Source organism: Panthera uncia, chromosome D4 (assembly GCF_023721935.1).
Source record: "Panthera uncia isolate 11264 chromosome D4, Puncia_PCG_1.0, whole genome shotgun sequence".
NCBI lineage: Eukaryota > Metazoa > Chordata > Mammalia > Carnivora > Felidae > Panthera > Panthera uncia.
Genome location: NC_064807.1, coordinates 60,393,388 through 60,419,075, shown reverse-complemented (window position 1 = coordinate 60,419,075; position 25,688 = coordinate 60,393,388). Strand labels below are relative to the sequence as shown.

Sequence of the window (25,688 nt, the reverse complement as noted above, 5' to 3'; positions counted from 1 at the left end):
GCATGTTATATTTGTTTTTACTTTTAACCTCCTCGCTCTTAACTTTTCTAAAAGGTGACCGCTGAGTCTTATTTCACTGGTACTTATTCAACAACATGTGTCTTCATTTATGCAGTCATAGGCTGATCGCACGTTACCGTGTACAGTAATCTGTGAGCAAAAGAGAAGCAAAATGAGAGTCTCTGTTTTTAAGATGTTTTCAGTCCAGGAGCTAGCACGTACAGATAATGTAACATTAAAGACACGCCGCATGCCGCATGAGGGGCCCTGGGAGATGTTCTGGGAATTCAGAGGACAGTGTTCATTTCTACCTTTAGCGGAAATGGAGTAGAAATCCAGGATGACTTTCTAGAAGAGGCTTTTCAGTTCTGTAACAAAAGGGCTGAAAGAGAAATAGAAGGGCCCACGGAAATGGTGAAGTAAGAGGAGGGGCCTGTGCGTTAATGTTGAGTGTTGAGGGCACTGGTTAGACTTTACAGTGTAGATAATAAAGAGGTGGGTGGGAATCCAGACTTGGATGGAGGACTGGAACTGGGCTTGGAAATAAAAGAGACCAAATATAGTGGTACTTGAGGTTGTTGAACTAGTTGAAGTGGCCAGGCTAGAGCAGAGAAGTCCAAAGATGGAACTGTGGGAGTAGTAGAAGCAATGAATGGGTTGGGGAAAGAAAGAAAGAGAGAGAGAGAGAGAGAGAGAGAGAGAGAGAGAGAAAGAATGAAAAAAATGTGAGCTAAAGAGATAAAAAGTGAGGAAGAAATTGTAAATCAGCTTGCTGAAAGATCACTGCAGTGCCCGGGGCCAGGGGCTGGGAGGCAAGAGAAGTAGACAGGGACTGCCAGTGATTGAGTGTGGAGTTTCTTCTTGGAGCGATGCAAACGTTCTGGAATCAGGTACTGTCGATGTTTGAAAACCTTGTAATAAAACCTACCAAATTGTACACTTTAAAATGATGAACTTTTATGGTATGTGAATTACATCTCAATTTTTAAAAGGTAAACATAGGGCTCCTGGGTGGCTCAGTCAGTTGAGTGACTTTGGCTCAGGTCACGATCTGCAGTCTGTGAGTTCGAGCCCCATGTCTGGCTCTGTGGTGACAGCTCAGAGCCTGGAGCCTGCTTCAGAATTTGTGTCTCTCTCTCTCTTTTCCTCCCCTGCTCGTGTTCTGTCTCTGTCTCAAAAATAAATAAACATTTAAAAAAATGTTTTTAAATATAAAGGTAAATGTGACAGGAAGCTTAATTATTCTGTGTACAAGTGTAACGGGCTTAAACACGGAGATAGAAACCACAAGCAAGCTCTTGTCCTAGAAGATAGGTTCCAGTTGCACTGTTTTAGGATAAAGGATGTTTGTGTTTTCTACTGTTGCAATTTCTAAATGACAGAGAGACACGCAAAAGGATAGTTGATAGAAATAATTTTATTATAATAATTTTATTATGAGGCCCTTTCTGGACTTATCAGTCCAAACTTAGCATTTGTCAGAGAGAATAAATGATGAAAATATGCTGTCTACTTATCACATTTCTCTTGATTATTCTCAATAACAATAATAAAAGTTCTTAAAGCACTCAGTAATTTTCAAGGCGTTTTTGCATATGTGCGTATACAAGGTACAAAACATACACATACGTAGCGGTGTTAATAATGTCGATACATTGTGTATTGAAAACTGGCTGTCTTGTGGGGGTTTTTGTCTTTTACTCTGAATCAAACACTTTTCAGCTTAGGGTCGTTCTCTTGTGAGTGGAGTGGATTTTGCAACAGACCTTAAAATAAATGTGTGTTTGCCAATTAGATTTGTTGCTGGTATACCCACTTAGTTTTTCAGTGTTATTTTTGAAGACTGAAAATACTAATCCTGTTTCCCCCACCCTAAAGTCCACATCTTGTTGAAGAACCAGCATAGTTCCTCCTTTGGTCGGCTCATGTTTAAAATGTCCTGGTTTCAGCCAAAGGGAACTGATAGACCAGCCCAGTGGTTACTTTAAGTCAGATGAGTTCCAGCACTAGAGCAGGACATGTTTGTCCTCTGAGTGCCTGGGAACTTCAGGTAGAAGGCAGAAGGCTTCCTTCCTCCATCGAGGCTAATGTTTCTTTACACCACTGGACCCTCTTTTCCTGGGAAGTTGCAGCTGTTACACGTGTTACTTGGGTTGGGTTCAAATTGTTCCTACCTAGAACAATGGAGAGGCCTGATCATTCTTATTGAATACTTCTGTATACAGGAATTGACAGAAGAAGGACTGCCTTTTCTCATACTCTTCCACATGAAAGAAGATACGGAAAGTTTAGAAATATTCCAGAATGAAGTAGCCCGACAATTAATAAGTGAAAAAGGTAGACAGATTAAGGTGTTTATTTTCAGCCTTTCTTCTATCCCTCCCCTCCCCCATTACATTCATATCAACGTAAACGTATTTGGGTTAAGAGTTTAATAAGTAATGTTAACTCTACTTATCCCCTGAATTTACATGTAAACACGGGGGTGGGAGGCATTAGTGGAGCTAATATGAAGCGGTGGCTTTTTTTTTTTTTTTTAAACCATGACTCTATTGGCTCCCTAAAATAGCATGAAAAGTGGGGTCATGGGTGGACAACATTAGTTTTATGTACTTTATTCCAGCATCTTCATACTCTTCTGGTCCCTTTCTAATGGATAGTTCCAGAGATGTAAGTTCGAGACTTACACAGTCTAACATTTATTTCTAAATGAAAGAGAATTGAGTAGTTCTCTGTGGACTTCTTCAAACCATCAGAAAAGAGTATGAAATTATCACCTACTTTCCCTCTGTAGTTAGAGAAGAAAGTCAGAACAAAGTAAAGTTAGGGCATTGTATACAGCCACGCCCTTACTGGTCACATAGTAAATATTTTGGGGTTGAATTACATTAAATGTCAACCAGTAGGGACTGGAAGGGCATCCTTGATGAAATGAAGATGGCTCCTTGAGAAGGGCTTGTATGTCAATTTCATGAACTTGCTGAAAACCCAGATGGGTAGGTGATTGCCCATTCAAGGGAAAAAAAAAAAGGTCACCATAGCATTTATATTCAGGTTGAGTTCATATAATTTCTAAGGAAATTCTACTCTGCCCTAGGCACTAAAATTCTACCTTTTTAAAATGTTGTAATATTTAGGTTGTAGTTTTGGTGATCTATAATACTCTAAAGCATATTGATTTTTCATTTCATTATTTATTTGTCACTTTTCATGAACTTGTAATCTTATGAGAATATGATCAAGAAAATTCTAATCTGTCTCCAAATTCTATTTCTTATAAAGGTACCATAAACTTTTTACATGCTGACTGTGACAAATTTAGACATCCTCTTCTGCACATACAGAAAACTCCAGCCGATTGCCCTGTCATAGCTATTGACAGCTTTAGGCATATGTATGTGTTTGGAGACTTCAGGGATGTATTGTAAGTATTCTCTTTTTCCCCCTTTTTTTAATTACTGATCTGTGTCTCAAAAATGAACTTAAAACCATTGTTTGAATATTTTAAATAATCCTATGTTGAACCAGTAATACTTTGTTATTTGGATAGCTGGGGTTTTATTTTTCACTCTAGAGTGTAGTATGATTGACTGAGAATTATGATATATTCCTATAGAAATGCAGCATTACATGATCCTAATGCTTGGGAAAAGAAAATTTTTGCTTTTCCAGAAATTAGTTCTGAATGTTGTTTGGTGTTTGTCAGCATGTCAAAGAAAGTAGATTATAATCCTAGGTCATCTTAAAGGTACTTGGTAATATTGCTGCTCGTTTGTGGTATTTAAAGACCTTGAAGATGGCTATGACTAGGCATTTCTATGGGTATACGGCTATGAAACTTTCCAAGAACAGATAAGCTTTCTGAATCCATTCTCAGCTATTCATAGTATTAATAAACATATAAACCTGTAACTACCATAGATTTTAAATTTTTATGAGCTTTCTGAGATGTTAAATATAGTGGTTAAAAAAGGAGACGTTTCTTCATATTTGAAAATTTTAAGCAACACAGGTATTAATTCAAATTAGACCTTTTCTTTTAAATTTATTTAAATACCCTTTTTTTATGTCCAAAGATTAAAATTGCATAGTTAGAGGATGATCTGAAATCCTCTATTTATTGCAGAATAAACTACCTCACTCACTACTAAATATTTCATTAGAGATGTGGTTGTTTGATAGAAGATTCTCAGCCTTACCATATAGCCTAGATTTGAGTCCTGACTTGAGCAAGTCACTTACCTTCTCTGTTCTTGTTTCTTTACACTTAAAATATGGTTAGTGGTACAACCTACCTGTTGAGATTGTTATGAAAATTAACGAGAGGGGATGGTTGTGTTATGAAGCATAGAGTACTAATAAATATTTGTCGTTTTTACTTTACCTACACTCAAAAGGATACCATTTAGCCTATTAACTCATTACATATTTATCCACGTCTTGTATATGACAATCTTTGTGTAATACAAACCAAGTCATATAAACCAGTGGTTTAAGGTTTACTAAGTCTGGGCCCTTGCCCTCAAAGAACTCACACCCGAATAGAGAAAGGAGACAATAGGGTAATAGGCAGTTGTGTTTTATGATATGATAAGGACTCTGACAGAGTTCAACAGAGAGGTACTTGATCCAAGATCTAGAGGTGTGGATGCCTAAGGCAGGCCCTAAAGTTCTGGAGAAGCTTATCCTGGAGGGAAAAGGAGACAGGGCTTGGAGAAGGGGGACATTGGTAGAACCAAGCATGAGACTATGGCTGAATAAGTGGGAGTCGGGATGCTGAGGGATGAGGTCATGAGAAGCAAGCAGCAGCTAGCTCGTGAAATCTCCATGATGTGTTAGGGAAATTTGACATTATCTTCAAAACTCTGAAGTCAATGAAGGGTTTGAATCAGGAGGTTTTTAAATGTTTTCATTTTTTATTTTTTAAAGCTTATTATTAGAGAGAGAGAGGAAGTGCACACACAAGCACACGCACAGGATGGGCAGAGAGAGAAGGAGAGAGAGAGAATCCCAAGCAGGTTCTGTACTGTGAGAACAGAGTCTGATGCAGGGCTCGAACTCATGAAACGTGAGATCATGACCTGAGGCAAAATCAAGAGTTGGAGCCACCCAGGTGCCCCCAGGAGGTTGTTTTTTAAAAATCACTCATGCAAACTGGAGAATAAATTAGAGTGAGTAGAAACAGAATCCAGCAGACTATTCAGTAATCCGGGCAAGAGTTGATGACAGACAACAGGTTGATTCCTGAATGAACAAATTGCCTAAATGAATTTCAGCAGTAGCACTAAGGCAAGACAGAAGCAGGAATCTTGAGATATTTTGTAGGTGGAATAGGAGGACTCGGTATCTTAATAAATGGGGGAAGGGAGCTGTGAGTGATGGCCAGGAATCTGACTGGCACTGCTAAGTGGGTTAGCCATTAACTGAGCTGGGAGCTGAGTAGAGGAGCAGCCTTGTGGTAAAGGTATTGGGTTCTCTTTCTTGGCGTATTGATTTTGAGGTGCCTGTGGGCCTAAAAGGAGGAGATTCCAGTAGGGAGTTTGCGTGGCTCCAGGATTCAAGAGGGAGATAAGGGTGGAGTCTTGAACACATAAGGATATAGCTGAACTTATTGAAACAGATGAGATGACTTAGCACAGGATTGAAAATGGAACCCTGAGGAGTAGCAACACTGAAGGGGAGGACAGATGAAGGAACATGTGTAAAAGACTATGGGGGAGGAGGAATCACAGAAGTGAAAGAAAACCAGAAAGGAGTATTATGGTAATTGAGGGAGAAGCACTTTCAGCAGGAAGGAATGCTCAATCCAAAGATAAGGATGAAGGATCCGTTAGATTTGCCCCCCAAAAAGGCAGTATTGTAGTGCATCGAAGAGTACCGTTTGGTGAGGAGATGAAGATTTGACAATGAAAGTTGTTGCAAGAAGCCAGCCTTTAAAGGGAAAGAGAAATAGGGGGACAGATCCAGAGACACATAAGATGAAGTGAGGTTTTAGCTTTTCTTTTCTTTTTTTAACCCCTTTAGGGTGCAAGAACTAATCATGACTAAATGCTTGTGGGAAGGGGGGCACCTGGGTGGCTCAGTCGGTTAAGCGTCCGACTTCAGCTCAGGTCATGATCTCGCAGTCCGTGAGTTCGAGCCCCGCGTCGGGCTCTGTGCTGACCGCTCAGAGCCTGGAGCCTGTTTCAGATTCTGTGTCTCCCTCTCTCTCTCACCCTCCCCTGTTCATGCTCTGTCTCTCTCTGTCTCAAAGATAAATAAAACGTTAAAAAAAAAAAAATTAAAAAAAATGCTTGTGGGAAGGAATCAATGGATTGAAGGGTTATTGAACAGATAGGAGACAGAGGGGCTAATTGATCAAGCAGAGCCATAGGAGCACAGAGGGAATGAGAAGCATCCTTCTTCCTTTCCCGTGAGAAAGAGGGGAAAGGGGGTGTTTAGGGATTATGGTGGTAGTGACAGCAGCAGAAGACTGCAGAGGTTCCTGTCCAGTTCTTGTTTTTAACTATGACTAAGGAAGCAAGATCATTTCCTGAGAGTAGGAGGTAGCGGAGAATGAGAGGGTAGGACTATACTGGATTTTGAAAGGAGTAGTTGTACGCAGAAATCCACCTGAAAGGTCCAGATCTTCCTAGCATCTCGGCATTTATTTAGAAATCGGAACTCACAGTGGCGCCTGGGTGGCTCAGTCGGTTGAGCGTCCAACTCTTGATTTTGGCTCAGGTCATGATCCTAGGGTTGTGGGATCGAGCCCCATGCAGGGCTCTATGCTGAGTGAGCATGGAGCCTGCTTAAGATTCTCTCTCTCTCTCTCTCTCTCTCTCTCTCTCTCTCTCTCTCTCTCTGTCTCTCTCTGTCTCTGTCTCTCTCTCTCTCATAAGTAATAAAATAAAAATTGGAACTTGTGTAGTCCCCTTAGCAAGCGTGTGAACATTGACACATTGATGGTTAGGCTAGATGGAAATGTCTTACCTGGTTGGGTGTCCTCTTCCTCTCACTCCTTAGGCTTGCTCCCGGAAGCTATTAGCTCAAGCTAAAGTGAGATTTTTAAGAGAGGGTAGTTCTGGTGTCTGGGCTCGCAGCAAGTGCCTCCAGCAGAGGGACGGTGCTCAGCATTACAAATACTGCCTTCTTCGTGGGTGGTTTATGTGAAGTTTTTATCAGCACATTTCCCTACTTCTCATAGCAGATAAATCTCCAGTTTATTGACCTCTTCGCTTTCACTGCAGACTTACAGCCCTAATTATAAAGTCTCAAATTAATGGAAGTCGACAGGACACTGACTCGGATTAGGTTTACTACCTGTCAGCAACCAAACTATGCCCAACTTCGGCTTTTATTCCTAGGAAATTGTGTTACACATCAAGAGACATCTGTGAGGAATTTTGTCTTGGCTATCTTAAGTTTTCTCCTCCAGTTCTGAAGACAGATTTAAAGCACTAGTCTGACTAAGCACTTCTGATCCCACCTCTGTTGGTCAGAGAACCCAAACTAACACAAGTAGGTGTATTCTTTATCACGTGACCTAGCGCCTCTATTCCCCAGCCGTGGTTTACTGCACCAAGGGGTGGGCACCTGACCAAGCAAGACTAATCTATTAGTTGGCATTATTCTACTTATGCCTTGGTGCAAAAAGAAACCGCACCAGTGAGGTGGTTTCCAAAGAAATCTGGAAATAGGAAATAGTCCTTTCCTATCCTTCAAGTGTTCAGTCCTGTGAGGAGGGAGGGAGATAAGAGAAGTGACTATACTTGAAACTCTTTGAAATAAATTACTTCTTTAATTTCTCCCTTAGGTGCCTGATTTTCCCTCCTAGGCACTGTTCGCTCTAATAGTTTTTTAATTGTAAGGAGGCACATGCTGCGTGAGCTACAGACTGAGCCTATGTGAATAGATGTTAGTGTTAAAAATCAAATAAAATATGTGGCAAAATGAATCTGACACACTTAATGGCTTGCATAATTGTTATTGTGCTGCATGGCAAGTAAGGCTTAAATGATAAACAGTTTCCATAAATTACTGTAATTATTACTTTCAGTAACTCAGCATTTCTGGGGTCAGTTGGAGGAAGTGTGGTTGTGGTAAGGGCAAGAATGCAGACTTATAGTGCACAGTCTCCCCCGCCACGCCCCCCATGCCAGAGGTAGGCATGGGGTTGTGGGAGGAGGGTATGCTACCAGTGTTCTAGTCACCTCTCCCTTATTTCAGAGAAACCGGGGCTAAGGGAGGTGATGTAACCAGCAAGGGCACACGGCTAATTAGCAGCAGGCCTAGGATTCACATCCGAGCATACTGAACCCGAAGTCTCAAACTCATAACACTTAATATCAAAGCAGTTATATTTTCAGTACATATAAAAAGCAATGTAAGTGTGAATGCGAAAGATGTTTGGAGAAAAGTACTTGTATCTGAAACTAAATCACAGATCTGAGTCTTTCTTTTTTTCCTATAGGTTGACCAGATTGGTTTCTTGCCAAATGTAAAAGAATAGATTTTATATGTGGAGGAAAAGAATGGGGTGGGGGGGTAATTTAGGAACCTAAGAGCACCTAAGGGCAGGTCTAGGAAATGTTCTATAGTCTACAGGAGAAGAAAGTAGGTGGTGGCGTAGGGCATAGGGCTGTTGAAGGACTTTCCAGAGACTCACCTTCCAAAAACTGTGGCCAGGAAATACCATAGCATCTGTGCCCCTGCTGGAGTGTGCTTAGGTACTGCTGCGGGGGCCCCGGTGATGGGAAGAAGCCGGACAGGCTCCAGGGCACTTAGGAAAATGGAACAGGCTACGCTAATGCACAGTACCCTGACTGTGGGCACCAGGTCTTTTACCCCAGATCACTAAATCACAGAAAGTGATCGTAATTCCTTAAACTGCTAGGGCTGATTGGCTGCATTGGTGTCAGGGGAGGGGCGGCTGTGGTGTGGAGATGAGAGGCAAGGCCGAACTAAAACTGGGAGGCGGGGGGCGCCTGGGTGGCACAGTCGGTTGAGCGTCCGACTTCAGCCAGGTCACGATCTCGCGGTCCGTGAGTTCGAGCCCCGCGTCAGGCACTGGGCTGATGGCTCGGAGCCTGGAGCCTGTTTCCGATTCTGTGTCTCCCTCTCTCTGCCCCTCCCCCGTTCATTCTCTGTCTCTCTCTGTCCCAAAAATAAATAAAAAACTTTGAAAAAAAAAAAAAAACTGGGAGGCGGGTGCCGCACTAATTTAGCAGTTTGGTTGCCTGCTGACAAATTAGCTTGTCTCCTCGAGCTTGGAGGGGCAAACCAGGAATTGGGTGAAATGATAAAGAACTTGGAAAGATAGGTACAAGAAAAAATTTAAAACCAGGTCACCATTAGGTCCCTTTAAAGTCTGAGAATTTGTTTTGTTCTTCATTATCTAGGGGCTCTATTTTTTAAAAACCCAAATGAGGCTTTTTTTTTTTTTTTAAGTGGAAAAAATTGGTACTGGGAAAGCTTCTTAAAAGGCAGATTTAGTTTTTATTATCTCTTGCTATAGCAACTTTGTGGCAGCATTAGTAGATGTTCAAGAAGTGTTTTGATTAACTTGCTCTTAGTTTTAACCTTTCTGTTATACATTTAAGAGTTTGACTACTTTGGATATATATCTTCACATCTGGGATATAGCCTGGTATTTACCAACTAGCCGTTCACCCTGTTGTTCCCCTCCTCCCTGAGTCACCTCTGTGGTTGTGATTTCTCTCTGTGTGTCCCTCCTGTCCGCCACTGGGCAGTGTACACACTGGCCTGGATCCCTGAACACCACTGTCATTGTCACTCATGTAATATACTTACCATATAACTGACATTGGTTATCTCCTTATAAGCACTTTATATTTTACAAATCATTGCACTGTATTTTGCCTTATTTGGTCCTGCCAGCAAAATAGACATGAAACTCTGGCAGAGGCAGGCTTTGTACCAGCTCCACTTTATACTTTATGTATGTTCTCAGTTTCTGTAACAGGCTTCTAAGACCGGTATGATTTCTACTTTTACAATAAAGAAGTTAGGCTCCAAGAGATTTAGTAACTTTACCAAATTAAAGTCAAATCACTAAGGAGGCAATATAGTTAGCAGTTAGGTGCTCAGACTCTAGTTTCTAATCCCAGTCTGTTACCTACTAGTTATATCACTCTGGGCAGTTTCTTACCACCTCTCTGTCTCAGTTTCCTCATCTGTAAAACGGGAAATGATAGTATCTGCTTCGTAGGGTTGTTGTGGGCATTAAATGAATGTGTGTATCTATAGCTCTTAGAACAGTATCTGATACATGAATATGATAAGGCTATGTTGCCTGTTAAAGGAAATCATATATTCACATTCAAATCTAAGTCATTAGACTATAAAAACAATACAATTAAGTTAAATAAGTGGTGTTTTCATTTTACATATTAGAAACCTGAAGCTCAAAGAGGTTAAGTAATTTAAATGGCAAAATACTGTTTTCTTAATACTATAATACATTAAATCAGTTTGTACTACATTATTGTATAAGTTAAGTTAAAGAGTAGTTAAAAGAGACGTTTGGGTGGCTCAGTTGGTTGAGCGTCCTACTTCGGCTCAGGTCATGATCTCACAATTCGTGAGTTTGAGCCCCGCATCCAGCTCTGTGCTGACAGCACAGTCTGCTTCAGATCCTATATTCTCCTCTCCTGCCACTCCCCATGCACACGCATGCTTGAGCACGTGTGCTCTCTTTCTCTCAAAAATAAACATTTAAAAAATAAATAGTAAACAATATTAGGAAATTGAATCCAGCAATATAGAAAAAAAGAATAATGTACAACTAAGTGGGCTTTATCCCAAGTGTGCAACGCTAGTTTAGCATTCAAAAACCAGTCAGTGTAGGGGCACCTGCATCTGTTGAGCGTCTGACTCTTGATTTCAACTCAGGTCATGATCCCAGGGTTGCTGGGTTGAGCCAGTACCAGGCTCCATGCTGAGCATAGAGCCTGCTTAAGATTCTCCTCTCTTTCCCCCGCCCCACCCTGCCTCCCTCTTTCCCTTGCACTCTTTCTCTAAAATGAAAACAAAAACCAAAAAAAACCCAGTGTAATTTAGCATATTAATGAATAAACAGCAACAAAAAAAACTGATCCCAATTATACATGCAGAAGCATTTGACAAAATTCAACATCCTTTCATGACAAAAATGCTTAACAAACTAGCATATGTGGAAACTTCCTCAATCTGATAAAGGACGTTTATAAAGAACCTACAGCTAGTATCATGTTTAATGGTGAAAGATTGACCACTTTCCCCTTAAGATCAGGAACCAGGCAAAGATATTTACTGTTTTTATGCATATGTGCATTAAGCATATCATTTGTTCCTTTATTTCTGATTATAAAAAATTTATGTTCTTTGTGGATAATTCTGAAAGTTAACAAAGTGCCAAAGAATTAAAAATGACTCATAAATCCACAAGCCAGATATCTAGACCCACATGTGTGTTATAAATGTAATCAGGGCCATGCCAGTTTATGAATTTTCTTTTTAATTTATCCACACATTGTAAGCATCTTCCTGTATGATTAAATTTTTTCATTTTTAATGGCTAGTGTGCCTTTGAATGGCTTGTTCCATGATTTAACCCGCTGTCTGAATCCAGGTTTTCCTGTGACAAAATTAATAACACACTGCTACTAACGGGGCTTTACCAAACTCGTCCTTTAGGACGAACATCCTCTACTTGAACTCTAGGACGTCATCGTGGTCTTCTTTTTTCTGGCTCTTTCATTAGCTTTTACTTACTGATTGTGCGTCTTGTCTTTGACCCCTTGTCGTAATAATCGTAAAGCTGTGCTAATATGATAGCTACTAGCCATGTATGAATACCGAAGTTTTAATTAAAATGACGTACAATTTAAACGTCCGTTTCTCAGGTGCTCTCAGTGCTTGGTGGCCACATGTGGGTAGTGGCTACTGTATTTGACAGCACAGATACAGCGTTTTCCATTTTCACAGAAAGGTCTGTTGGATAGTTCTGTTGCTGTCAGAGGACATGCCGTTGTAAGGAACAGAAACTCACTCCACGGAGCTCAAAACAAGGGGCTTGTGCTGAAAAACTACAGGAAAAGGGCAAGGACGAGAACTGCAAGAGGTGCAGCCACTCTCTGCCCTTCTTCGGGCCCGAAAGCTCTTCTCTTGCTCCTTTCTTCACATCTGCTCCATCCTTCTCTCTCGATACCAGCTTCTGCCTCTGCCCTGCCATGACTTCTGCATGGAGGTGGTTCTGATTTATCATGACAAATGTGGCCTCAACTCTGACTTTATAACTCTAATCAACCGACTGGTCTCCTTATATCTCTTAGTTCACGTTCCCCAGATATCTGGCTCCAACCACATAGATTGGTTCCTTGTCTACCCCAGGTTCTATGTCTGTCTTCTCTTTTGTCTTCCCTCTCCTTTTTTTCAGCTTTATTAAGGTATAGCGGACAAAAATTGCTTACATTTGAGGTGTGCAACATGATATTTTGATATATTTATACACTGAAATAACTACCATAATCAAGCAAATTAGTGTATCCATTTCTTCACATACTTTTTTTTTGAGAACAATTAAGATTTACTTACTCTTAGAAAATTTCAAGTATATAATACAGTATTAGTAACTATAGTCACCATGCTGTACATTTGATCTCTAGAACATACTCTTCCTGTAGCTGAAACTTTGTATCCTTTGACCAACATTTCCCCGTTCTCTCCCAGTCCCGCTCCAGTCCCTCTTAACTACCTGTCTACCCTCTGCTTCTATGAGTTCTGCTTTTTTAGATTCCACGTATAAATGAGATCGTGCAGTGTTTGTCTTTCTGTGTCGGGCTTATTTCACTTAGCATAATGTCCTTCAGGTTCATCACTGTTGTTGTAAATGACAGGATTTCCTTCTTTATTAAGGCTGAATAATATTCCTGGTGTGTGTGTGTGTGTGTGTGTGTGTGTGTGTGTGTGTGTGTGTGTATACACCACATTTTCCTTATCCATTCATCAACTGATGGATGCTGGTTGTTTCTCTATCTTGGCTTTTAAGAATAGTGCTACATTGAACATGGGAGTACAGATAACCATTCAAGACAATGCTTTGATCTCCTTTGAGTAAATACCCATTAGCGGGATTGTTGGGTCATATAGTAGTTCTATTTTTAGTTTTTTGGGTAACCTTCATACCTTTTTCTGTAATGGCTATACCAGTTTACATTCCCAGGGAGAAGGGTTCCCTCTTCTCCACGTCCTTGCCAACACTTATTTTTTGTCTTTTTGATAAAAGCCATTCTAACAGGTGTGAGGCGATGGCACATTCTGGTTTTGATTTCCATTTTCCCGATGATTCGTGATATGAGCATCTTTTCATGTACCTGTTGGCTGTTTGTATGTTTTCTTTTCAGAAATGTCAAGTCCTTTGCCCTTTTTAAAATCGGGTTGTTTTCTTGCTCTTGAATTGTTTTAGTTCCTTATATTTTTTGGATATTAATCCCTTATCTGATATATGGTTTACGTACCCATTTTGTAGGTTGTCTCTTCACTCTGTTGATTGTTTCCTTTGCTGTGCACAAGCTTTTTAGTTTGATGCAGTCACATTCGTCTGTCTTTGCTTTCGTTGCCTGTGCTTTTGGAATTATATCCAAAAATTTACTGCCCAGACCAAGATCAAGAAGCTTTTCTCCTATGTTTTCTTCTAGGAGTTTTACAGTTTGTCAGGTCTTATATTTAAGTCTTTAATCCATTTTGCGTTGAATTTATATATGATGTGAAATAATGATCCAATTTAATTTTTCTGCCAATGGCTATCCAGTTTTCCCAGCACCATTTAAAAGGCCATCCTTTCTGCAGTGTGTATCTTGGTACCTTTGTCAAACATCAGTTGACTGTGAGTGTGTGGATTTATTTCTGGGTGCTCTATTATGATCCATTGGTCTATGTCTTTTTATACCAGTACTATACTGTTTTGATTACTAAAGCTTTGTAGTATATTCTAAAATCACACAGTGTGAGGGGCCTGGGTGGCTCAGTCGGTTAAGCATCCAACTTCAGCTCAAGTCATGATCTTATGGTTTGTGAGTTTGAGCCCTTCGTTGGGCTCTGTGCTGACAGTTCAGAGCCTAGAGCCTGCTTCAGATTCTTTATCTCCCTCTCTCTCTGCCCCCTCCTCTGCTCACACTCTCTCTCTCTCTCTCAAAAATAATAAACATTATGGGGCGCCTGGGTGGCGCAGTCGGTTAAGCGTCCGACTTCAGCCAGGTCACGATCTCGCGGTGCGTGAGTTCGAGCCCCGCGTCAGGCTCTGGGCTGATGGCTCGGAGCCTGGAGCCTGTTTCCGATTCTGTGTCTCCCTCTCTCTCTGCCCCTCCCCCGTTCATGCTCTGTCTCTCTCTGTCCCAAAAATAAATAAAAAACGTTGGAAAAAAAAAAATTTTTTTTTAAAAATAATAATAATAAACATTAAAAAAAAAATTCCTGGAGGGGCGCCTGGGTGGCTCAGTCGGTTGAGCGTCCGACTTCAGCTCAGATCATGATCTTGTGGTTTGTGAGTTCAAGCCCCATGTCGGGCTCTGTGCTGACAGCTTGGAGCCTGGAGCCTGCTTCGGATTCTGTGTCTCCTCTCTTTGCGCCTCCCCGACTTGTGCGTTCTCTCTTGCTCTGTCAAAAATAAATAAACGTAAAAAAAAAAGAAAAATTAAAAAAATTCCTGGGGCGCATGGGTGGCTCAGTTGGTTAAGCTTCCAACTCTGGCTTAGGTCACAATCTCACGGTTCATGGGTTTGAGCCCCATGTTGGGCTCTGTGCTGACAGCTCAGAGCCTGGAGCCTGCTTTGGATCCTGGGTCTCCCTATCTGCCCTCTCCCCTGGTTGTGCTGTCTTAAAAATAAACGTTAAAATTGTGTTGGTTTTTTTTTTAAAATAACAGTGATGCCTTCATCTTTTTTCTTCTTGCTTGAGATTGATTTTGCTTTGGCTATATAGGGTCCTTTGTGATTCCATATGAATTTTAGGGTTTTTTTCTGTTTCTATGAAAAATGCCATTGGAATTTTGATAGGGATTGCACTGAATATGTAGATTTCTGTAGATAGTATGGACATTTTAACAATATTAATTCTTCCAACCTATGAATTCAGGATATCTTTCCATTTATTTGTGTCTTCTTCCATCAGTGTTGTATAGTTTTAAATATACAGATATTTTCCCTCCTTGGCTAAATTTATTCCGAAGTATTTTATTGTCTTTGATAAAGATGTCCATTCTCACCAGTTGTATTTAGTATGGTACTAGAAGTCCTAGCAAGTTCCATATACCAAAAAATAAACATGAAATGTTTGGACTAGAAAGAAACTTTCTTCGTAGATGACATGATTATCTATCTATGTAGAAATGCCCAATATATGTACAAGAAAGCTCCTAGAACTAATGGATGATTTCAGCAGGACACAAAGTCACCTTTTAAAAAATCACTTTTATTTCTATATATATGTTAACAATGAACATTAGGAAATCACAAAACGTTTTAAAGTACCATTCATAATAGCTCCAAAAGCAAAAAAAAAAAATAAAAATAAAAACTGCCTAAATATACGCCTAGCAAAATATATGTAGGATCTGTTTGCTGAAAACTACAAAACACTGATAAAAAAAATCAAAGATGACCAAAATAAATGAAGAAATACTGTGTGGATTGGAAGACTTAATACTGTTTAGATGTGAATTCTCCTCAAATTGACCTATGGATTTAATGCAATTTCAATCAAAATCTAACTAGATTTTTTTATAGATGTAGCTGATTCCAAAATTTACATTGAAAGCTAAAATGAGAATAACTGAAACAAAATTCAAAAAGAAACAAAGCTAAAGGACTCAAAATACCCGACTTTGAGACCTAATTACTATATAGCTAAAATATTTAAAACAGCCTCATATTGGTGAAAAAAATAGGCATGTATTGCTGTAGAATAGAATGGAGAGTCTAGAAATAGGCACACAGTAATTTTCTTTAAGATGCAAAGATAATTTAGTGGAAAGGCTAATCTTTTCAATAAATGGTGCTGTCCCACCTGAACGTCTTCATACCATAAAAAAATAACTTCTGTAAAAAAATTAACTCAGGGACACCTGGGTAGTTCAGTCAGTTAAGTGTCCGCCTCTTGATTTCAGCTCAGGTCATAATCTCATGATTGGTGAGATCAAGCCCTGCATCAGGCTCTGCACGGACAGCATGAAGCCTGCTTGGGATTCTCTATCTCTGCCCCTCCTCTCTCTCTTTTTCTCTCTCTCTCAAAATAAATAATAAACTTTAAAAAAATTAACTCAGAATTGATTGTAGACCTGAATGTGAAAGGTAAAACTATGGAACTCTTAGAAGTAAATGTAGAAGAAACTCTTTCTGTCCTAAGGTTAGATAAAGAGCTCTTAGTACATCCAAAGCACCATGCCCCCTACCAAAAAAATTCATAAATTGGCTTTCATCAAATTAAACACTTTTGCTCCATAAAGGATATTGTTTGAATGTAAAGAAGGTAAACAAATGGCAAATAAGCACATGAAGAGGTGCTCAACACCATTATCCATTAGAGAACTGGAAATTAAAACCACATTGAGATCCTATGACACATTTTTTAGAATGGCTGAATTTAAATACTGAAATACCAGATGTTTGTGAGGATATGGAGCAGGTGGAACTCAAAAAAATGTTTACTTTGAGAGAGAGCGTGCATGCGAGGTGGGGGGATGATGCTGCAGAGAGAGAGGGAGAGACAGTGGGTCCCAAGCAGGCTTGACGATTGGGGAGAGCAGAGCCCAAGGCAGGGCTCGATCTCATGAACCTTAAGATCATGACCTGAGAGCCAGAATTAGAATTGGACACTTAACCAGCTGAGCCACCCGGGTGCCCCTGGAGCAAGCGAACTCTTACACATTGCAGTTAGGACACTGGACAATTAGGCAGTTTTTTTTTTTTAAAGTAAACATTTTACACCTTGCATGTAATATACCAGTATTTTTCCTGGAGAAACAAACTCACGTTCACACAAAAACCTGTGTACAAATGTTTGTAGTAGCATTGTTCAGAATAACCAAAATCTTGAAAGAACCCAAATGCTCTTCAGTGGGTAAAAGGATGACTAAGTATGGTATATCCACTCATTGGAGTAGATATTCAATAAAGGAACAAATAGTTGTACACATGCAACAGAATGGAGGAATCTCAAAAGAAGTAAGCTAAATAAAAGAAGCCAGTCTCATGGTTACATGCTGCATGATTCCAAGTACAAGACATTTCAGAAAAGGCAAATTATAGGAACAGAGAACAGATCAGTGGTTGGCAGGAGTTAGGGGGAAGTGGAAGGTCTGACCAAAAAAAGCATGTTGGAATTGTTATGTATCCTATTTGTGGAGATAGTAACTAGATGCTATATGCATATGTTAAAACTCATAGAACTGTAAGCCTAGAAGAGTGAATTCTACTGTATGTAAGGTTTTAAAAAATAAAAATGCTTCTCACTGTGATACATATGTCAAAGTTCATTTAGTGATACCATTTGTGCATTTCCCAGTTTCTAAATTTTGCATCACCTAAAAATAAAAATTGAAAACAAACAGAAAACTGTTTGGAAGGTGGGAAAGAAACACTTAGGTGTTCTAATTAGAAAAACTGTACCCTAAAGTGTGAAAATATAATTGAATTTATTATGGCAAGAATCCGTTTATTTTCCTTTTTAGCACATAACCATGTCTGTTTTCTTAACAATATACTGTTGATTCAGTGTTTCTTACTTAATAATGATGGGTAGTTTCTAGCCACAAGCTAGATAAGAGCTCTTTTGTAATCTTTTTTTCCTCCCACATCAGTTCAGGTTCATCGTATCTCCCTTGTCTTTGCCTTTTGCTCACAATTCTTTCTCTCATCTGTTGACAAGGGGAATCAAGTTAGGAAAAAATCTGTTTTGAGTGTTCTCTATGAATTTGTTATATTTAAGATTTAATTATAAATTATTTTTTGACGAGCAGAAGCTAGTCACATTGTATTGGTTGCGGTCATCTTTGGACTTTATAAAATAACAAACTTAACGGGGTTTTGTCTTAAACATTAGAGACCATTTGTGATTCTTTGATTTGAATGGATATATTTTAGCACTTTGCTGTGCATGACAGCATAGTAGATGATGTCATATTAAATTTAAATTGATCTCCTCTCAGTGTTTATCTTTAGCGCCTGTGCAATTTCTTCAGCACCAGAGAACCTTTCAGAGGCATTCTGTCAATACAGCTACCTGACAGTCATTTGTATTTGTAAACTGTGCATTTGACGCCTGCTGGTCTCTGTTGCATTGGAGCTAGTGGGGAGCCAAAATGGGGGTACAATGAAGTTATTGGTTGGTACATCTCAGTGGGAGTTATTGAAGGGAAGAAACAACACTTGCAGGACCTCGGGAGAGGATAAAAAGAAACTAGCAGCTATTCTTGGTTACCAAAAAATTGTGATTTAAAAAGTGAGTCAATTCTACTGAAGTAAAGTGTTTATGGACCTGCACTGCAATTCTTGTAAGGGATATGAAGAAAGGTTTCTGTTTAAAATATGTAATGAATTTTTAAAACACCAATATTTCAGTAAAAGACTGACAATTCATATAAGGAGAAATATTAAAGAAAACAAGGAAAATGCTTAATTTCTGAAAAGATAGAAATTAAAATGCAGATGTCTTTTATTTGTCAAAGTAGCAAAACAAATTTTAATTAAAACACATTGGCAAGCCTTCAAAAAGCAGGTAGGCAAGTAGCAAAAACTGATGTTTTGTAGGTATAATTTGCCTACACTCTATCAAAAGTTCTTATTAGCTCAACAGATTGTCCTCAACTTATGATGGTTTGACTTGGTTTTTTGCGTTACGGTGGTGCAAAATCAATACATTAAGTAGAAAGTGTACTTTGAATTTGGTCTTTTCTCAGGCTAGCGAGCTGCACTAAGATACTCTTACGGTGCTGGCGATCAGCAGTGAGCTACACCTCCCAGTAAGCCTCGTGATCCCAGATGTCAACAACTGACACACTTACAGACATTCTGTACCCATACAACCATTGTTTATCACTTTCAGTATAGAATTCAATAAGTTATATGAGATTTAAATACTTTGGTACAAAACAGGCTTTGTGTTAGATGATTTTGCTCAAGTAGGGTAATTTAAGTGTTCTGAACACATTTAAGGTAGGCTGGGTATATTAAATGTGTTCTCCGTTTAGGATTTTTCAATTTAGGATAGGTTTATTGTGCTGTATCCCCCTTGTAAGTCAAGGAAGATCTGTATTCCTGCTTTATTTGCTACAACCCAAGGAAATAATTACAAAGGAAAAGGGTAGGGGCGCCTGGATGGCTCAATCGGTTAAGCCTCTGACTCTCGGTTTCGGCTTAGGTCATGATCTTGTGGTTTCATGAGTTCAAGCCCCACATTAGGCTCTGTGCCAACAGTGCAGGGCCTGCTTGGGATTCTCTCTCTCTCCCCCCCCTTCTCACCTCCCCTCTCCCCCTCTCCACACTGTCTCCGTGTCTCTTAAAAAATTTTTAAAAACAGGAAAAAGGTGGATACATGAATCTGCTTAGCTTTGTAATCTGTTTTGCTACAATGCATGTTTTTGTACTGCAAATTTGCTTATAACGTGACTGGTATTTAGGAAAAGGATGTTAATATAAGTAAGTTGTGTTCACATTATTTTCCTCAGAATGTTTTGAAGCCATCAAAGTTTTATTTTTTTATTTTTTTTACCATTAAATATAATGTTTTAGTGGTATACAAAGACGTCCGCCCAACCCAAAAAGAGGAGAGGGGACAGTTTTATGACCTTGAGAAGTACTTTGCTTTTCACAATGTTAAGCTATCCAGTGAAGCTGCTGGTGTGGTTGAAGAAGTTGTGAGATTTTCCTTTGTGCTTAAGGAAAAAAAAACTCGGAAAAACTATACCCTGATTTAGATTATTTTGATAAAGTTGGTTCTACTGGCAGTGAATGCCTTCAAAGACTCACTTAATATCTCAAAAAAGGACTTATAAGTTCCAGGTTAAAGCTACAGAGGATCCACCTGGCCGACACAGTGATAGAGGCTGAACAGTGCTAGTAATTTTCTTTTTTCTTTTTGAGGGAGAGCATACTCTCTGGATTGGGCAGGGGGTGGGAAGGGGCAGAGGGAGGGAGAGAGAGCATCCTAAGCATAAGGAGGCTCCATGCCCAGTCCAATAATGCCAGCCTCTATGTCACCACTGTGAGATCATGACCTGAACCGAAATCAAGAGTCAGACACTTAACTAACTGAGCCACCCAGGTGCCCCAGTACAAAACTACGTAGTTGTAAGTGGTTAGCACCTAACACTACTTTTCCCTTAAGACTTGTTATTTTTAGTGATTCTGCAGAACATGAGCTTTTTTAGTTACATAGATTAAGGAAAATATATAAATGTCCAACAATAAGGGATGGTTAAGTAAGTTTTAGGACAGCATCTTGATAGACTAATGCATCTGTTAAAATAAGCATCGGGAAATTTCTGTGAAACAAGTACAAGAATTAGAACACAAAACAGAGTACCCATATTTCATGATTACACTGTATAAAAATGTTTGCAGTATACCTGGCTTCTGATAGTTATGGTAAAATGATGGGGTTGTAGGTAAAATTTAAATAAAAAATGGGGAAGTTGGTAAAATATAGGTAAGTCCATTTTAACAGTTTAAGCTAAATTTTTATTTTACTTTGGTTTTAGAATTCCTGGAAAACTCAAGCAGTTTGTATTTGACTTACATTCTGGAAAATTGCACAGAGAATTCCATCATGGTCCAGATCCAACCGATATTGCCCCAGGACAGGTAGGACTCTTGTTTCTCAGTGGGAACTCTTTTTTTCTTTTTCAGTTAGCCTTGAAGAGGAACTAACCCTCTTGCACAGGCTTGAGTGTGTGCTTCTGAAAATCTTTATAAAGAAATTCTGAACAGACTGTAGATAATATATAAATTATATTCCTTTCAAAATTAATTTTTAAAATTGTGACACTTCAGAAAAGTTGCAACGTGGACGGAACTGGAGAGTGTTATGCTAAGTGAAATAAGCCATACAGAGAAAGACAGATACCATATGTTTTCACTCTTATGTGGATCCTGAGAAACTTAACAGGAACCCATGGGGGGAGGGGAAGGAAAAAAAAAAAGAGAGAGGTTAGAGTGGGAGAGAGCCAAAGCATAAGAGACTCTTAAAAACTGAGAACAAACTGAGGGCTGATGGTGGGTGGGAGGGAGGGGAGGCTAGGTGATGGGTATTGAAGAGGGCATCTTTTGGGATGAGCACTGGGTGTTATATGGAAACCAATTTGACAATAAATTTCATATATTTAAAAAAAAAAACTTAAAAAAAACTTAAAAAAAAGAAAAATTGCAAGAATGGTACAATATAATTTCTTGGTAAAGTGGTCTAGAGTACCTCCTTTATGGAATAGGAGTAAAAGGGTTAAATACAGTTGGCTTCAAATACAGAAGTGGGAGGTAAGAATTGGGAGTAGGTGGATCAGTGAAGAAATCAGTGGATTCCATTAACTGGTTAAGTCTTCCTCTGTGGCCAGGAGATTGACCACAATACAAAGAAAATAATGATTTGGTATTCTTGCTAAACCATCCTAAGCACCCTCACCAATATAGTATTCATAATTGCTCAAAACTTAAGGTTTAATGCAGCTTTTCATTTGAGATTTAGAATGCTTCACAGCTATTTATGAAAATTTTTTATTTGCTTTTTATTGTGAAAATTTGACTATTTCTATGTTTCTGCTTTGTTAAGCACCCCTAAAATTGCATTTTTGATTCATTATTGATTTATATCATGTCTATTACCACAATGATACATAACAAAACTCACATTTCATATGCCCAGAACTTCACTATTTTGCCCAAGGAACCTCCACATAGAAAAATAAAAGCTAAGTCAATTTTTCTTAAAGAGTCAAATTACGTTCAGTGTCAAGAGTTCCCTGGAAGAATCCAATGATACGCTTTTTCCTTGAAGTCTGAGGTCAGATTTTATTTTGATAATTAAACAACTGTAGAAGCAAACGGTTTGTTGGCAATAACCCAAAGGCAATTATTTTCCTCAGGAAAGTAAGCCTGCTTAATATTTTATCAGATTAGGAAAAGATGTTACTTACCATTATTGTATACTTCTCCATTAGACAGTGAACCTACATTTGATAGTAATATAAGTATGGCTTAAACCAAACATATATCTCAGTAAAAATATAAATAAAAAGTATTGGAGAAGGGGAACATGACAAAATAAAATGGGAATTTTGCAGATGTTGCTTTCCCAATTTAACGGGAATGAGTCAGTATCCAGAGTGTGTAACACAGGCATTATGTGCCTCTGTTAACTACAGGGGATATTAAAACAAGGACTACATGTTTGTTCTTGAGGAGCTCATAATGTGGAGATAAAGGATAGTCTTAGATATCTGAAATTCTTAGAAGTCACACTTACAGTTTCACTGTGTATTTTTGTCTACTGTTGGTACACAAGTATGGAGTATTTTCCTTCTTATGGCAACTAATTTCTGGCATCCAGGTAATTGTTAAAAGCTCTATGAACAGAGTGGGTGCCTTTAATCCTCTTAGTGGTCATTTGTAGGACAGAAGGGTTTGGGACATAGTCACAGCTGTGCAGCCTCTCCAGAATATTCTAGGAAAGCCCCGTGGTGGCAGGTATTGTGTTTCCTTCCAGTACACCCCAAGAACTGTCAACAGGTCCACAGTTAAGGGCTGTGTGGCACCCTTGCCCTGGGGAATCTGATGAGTAAGGGCATTTGAAATGGGGAAAGTAAGATTTCAAGCTTAACTCTGGTCTTTGGTACATAGTGATTATTGAGCAAATAATTATAAAACAACTACCATTCATCTACTCTTATTAAAATAGTGTAATTCCATAAAATATATTGCTATAAAATGTTTTATTCTTTCTCTTGTAGCAAGTCCAAGATGTAGCAAGCAGTCCACCTGAGAGCTCCTTCCAGAAATTAGCACCCAGCGAATATAGGTATACTTTATTGAGGGATCGAGATGAGCTTTAAAAACTTGAAAAACGATTTGCAAGCCTTTCAAACAGCAGCATCAACTTACGTGGTGGAAATAGTAAACCTATATTTTCATAATTCTATGTGTATTTTTATTTTGAATAAACTGAAAGAAGTTTTGGGTTTTTAATTTTTTTTTCTCCCCCTGACTCAAAATGCATTGTCATTTAATATAGCCTCTTTTTAAAAATCTGTTAGGGATAAAAAAAAATAATAAAAATAAAAACCAGAGGCCTATCTTTGCTTTAAATCTGTCCTGTAAAATTTTTATAAATCAAGTGAAAGGTGACATCGCCAGAAACATACCGTGAACTCGCACTACTAGGTTAGGGAGGACTTAGGGATGTTTCCTGTGTGGTATGTGCTTTTCTTTACATATGATCAGTTCTGTTGGTATTTCATTATCACGTTTCTCAAAGCTAAGAGGGTCTATATTCTGGATACGGGGAGGGGAATAAATGAAAATTTTCACACTGTGTACTGTGTTTTACTGATTGGTCGGATATTGCTTATGAAAATTCCATAGTGGTATTTTTTGGATTCTTAATATGTAACTTAAACATACTATGAAGAGGAGGAGAGCCATAAGCCAGAACATTTGGCAGGAACTGTCCTTACAAATTAAGAAAAAGAAAATGAAAAGTGTTATTAAATTTCTATGTGTTTGTCTAACAAAATGGCATATGGATGGCATTTAAAACTTTGAATTATACCTAAATCTGAGCTACTAGTGGAGCAGGCAGGTTACCACTGTTGAACCAGATCCCTTTTAAGGCTCCTCCTATCGTGACATGTTCATTTCCAAAGACAAAAACCAGCAGAGAAATTGTAGAGTCTTGTTCTGGATGTATAGATCAAAAACAAAGACAATAAGGCACATATGTTTTTAATTTTTTCCATTGTAAAATTGTTAGAGGACCTCCCCACTCTAGATTCCCTGATTTCCCAGGCCTGCAGTGTATAGTCAAATGGGTCCCTGTGCCAGGCCTCAATACTGCTAGGGAACAAAACCAGAGGGAGAGGCCCCTCAGTGTCATATCAGGAAGCCCAATGCCAGAGGACAGACAGGTTCAAAATTGGCTTTCCTCTGGGCCTGGGTTGGTGCTATAGGCCAAGAGTCATTTTATACTTGGAGTCTAAGTCAATCCCAGTTTGGGGAAAGATTATTTTTAAGCTTACAAGGCTGACATGTGCCATTATATGTAGTGTGTAATATATGTAACATCTTCCAATTCTTTTAAAATAAAGTGACTATTTATAATGCATATTTAATGATTGTTATTTTAAAAAAGCCTAGAATTCCTAGTTATGCATGACTTATCCATCATTTCATTCAGAATAGTAAATGTTAATAAGCTGATAAGGGGCATGTTTAGTATATCTTACCAGGTTGTTAACTAGAAAAGCAGGACAGAGTTTCCTCAAGGTCGGGTCTTAGTTCTGTTCAATTCCTTGCTTTTAATCAGTACCTTAGAAATCAAATTTGTAGCCTTCAGGTCAGAGAACAGACCAAATCTAAGGCAGTGAGAATGAAAATTCATAAACATTCAACAAGGCAGCACACAACACCGAAAGCAGCATATGCAGCTAACTGGAATAAATTTATAATCCTGTAATTAGCTTTAAAAATATTGTAAATAAAAGATAACACTCAAATATTGGATTGCAGAGAGCTGACTTGAGAGTAGTTCTTAGGAGAAAGGCCTCAAGGAACACATGTTCAGTGTGATCGAATATAACTGAATGGCTGTTAAAAAAGATTTGAGGCTGCATTATTTACCTTTTATGCGTATTGGGACTCAAATGTCTATTGAATGAGGGAGATGCAAAGTGATGTTGGATAAGTTTTGTACCCCTTAAGGGCTGAACATTCATCAGGACTTGGTGCCCAATTTTATTTAAAAGGAAAAAAAAATGCAAAACACCAAAATGCATTAGGGAAAATAAGTTTTTGCCATAGGGCTAGTGCATGGGGTGGGGAAGGGGGGAGTGCTGTGGCTAAGAAAATGAGAAAGGAAGTTCAAGAATGGGAGCTGATTGTGCGTGGCCTTGAATGCCAAGCTAAAGGGTTTGTACTAGATCTTATGGGCAGTAGAGATGCACTAACAAATTTTAAGCCAGAAGTATGCTCATATTCAAGTTTGAGAGGGAATACTGTGGCAGCAGGTCTAGATACAATAAAATGGGCCACCGCAGGAGAGAGAATAGCCTGAACTAAGAGTGATGGCAGAGATAGGAACAGATCTAATAGATGGCAAACATGTAGATTCCACAGGGATTTGTCACCAGCTGGATGTACAGAGAGGACTTGCAGGAATCTAGAACTCACAACTTACCCATCTTCCCATCTGAACTCTGCGTCAGAGGATATTACATTTATCGAATCGACTTTGGGCCTGAGGCTCCTCAGCTGGGGAAGGGTGGGGGGAGGATCCAAGACTAAAGAACGGCTGAGTCTCAAAACCAAAACTAGAAGCAGTCCCTTCTTGTTGTCAACCTGCTACCTTTTCAAGTTTTTCAAAAATTGGTCTAGTACTGAGGGGGACCATAAAAGGATGAAAACTTCCTTTAGAGGAAATTCTAAACATTTTTTAAATAGTTAAATGAA

The 25,688-nt window shown here is 39.0% G+C and overlaps 1 protein-coding gene across 1 annotated transcript in view; it reads left to right on the top strand.

Annotated features, from left to right (window-relative positions):
• Positions 1–23,210, top strand: part of ERP44 (endoplasmic reticulum protein 44) — a 96,482-nt gene extending 73,272 nt beyond the window's left edge. Inside the window, exons 9-12 of the mRNA XM_049635327.1 lie at positions 2,226–2,337; positions 3,283–3,424; positions 20,735–20,837; positions 22,976–23,210. Of these exons, the coding sequence (XP_049491284.1) occupies positions 2,226–2,337; positions 3,283–3,424; positions 20,735–20,837; positions 22,976–23,077 (459 nt within the window). The 3' untranslated portion in view covers positions 23,078–23,210. The remainder of the gene's footprint in view (positions 1–2,225; positions 2,338–3,282; positions 3,425–20,734; positions 20,838–22,975) is intronic.
• The last annotated feature ends 2,478 nt before the right edge of the window (positions 23,211–25,688 follow it).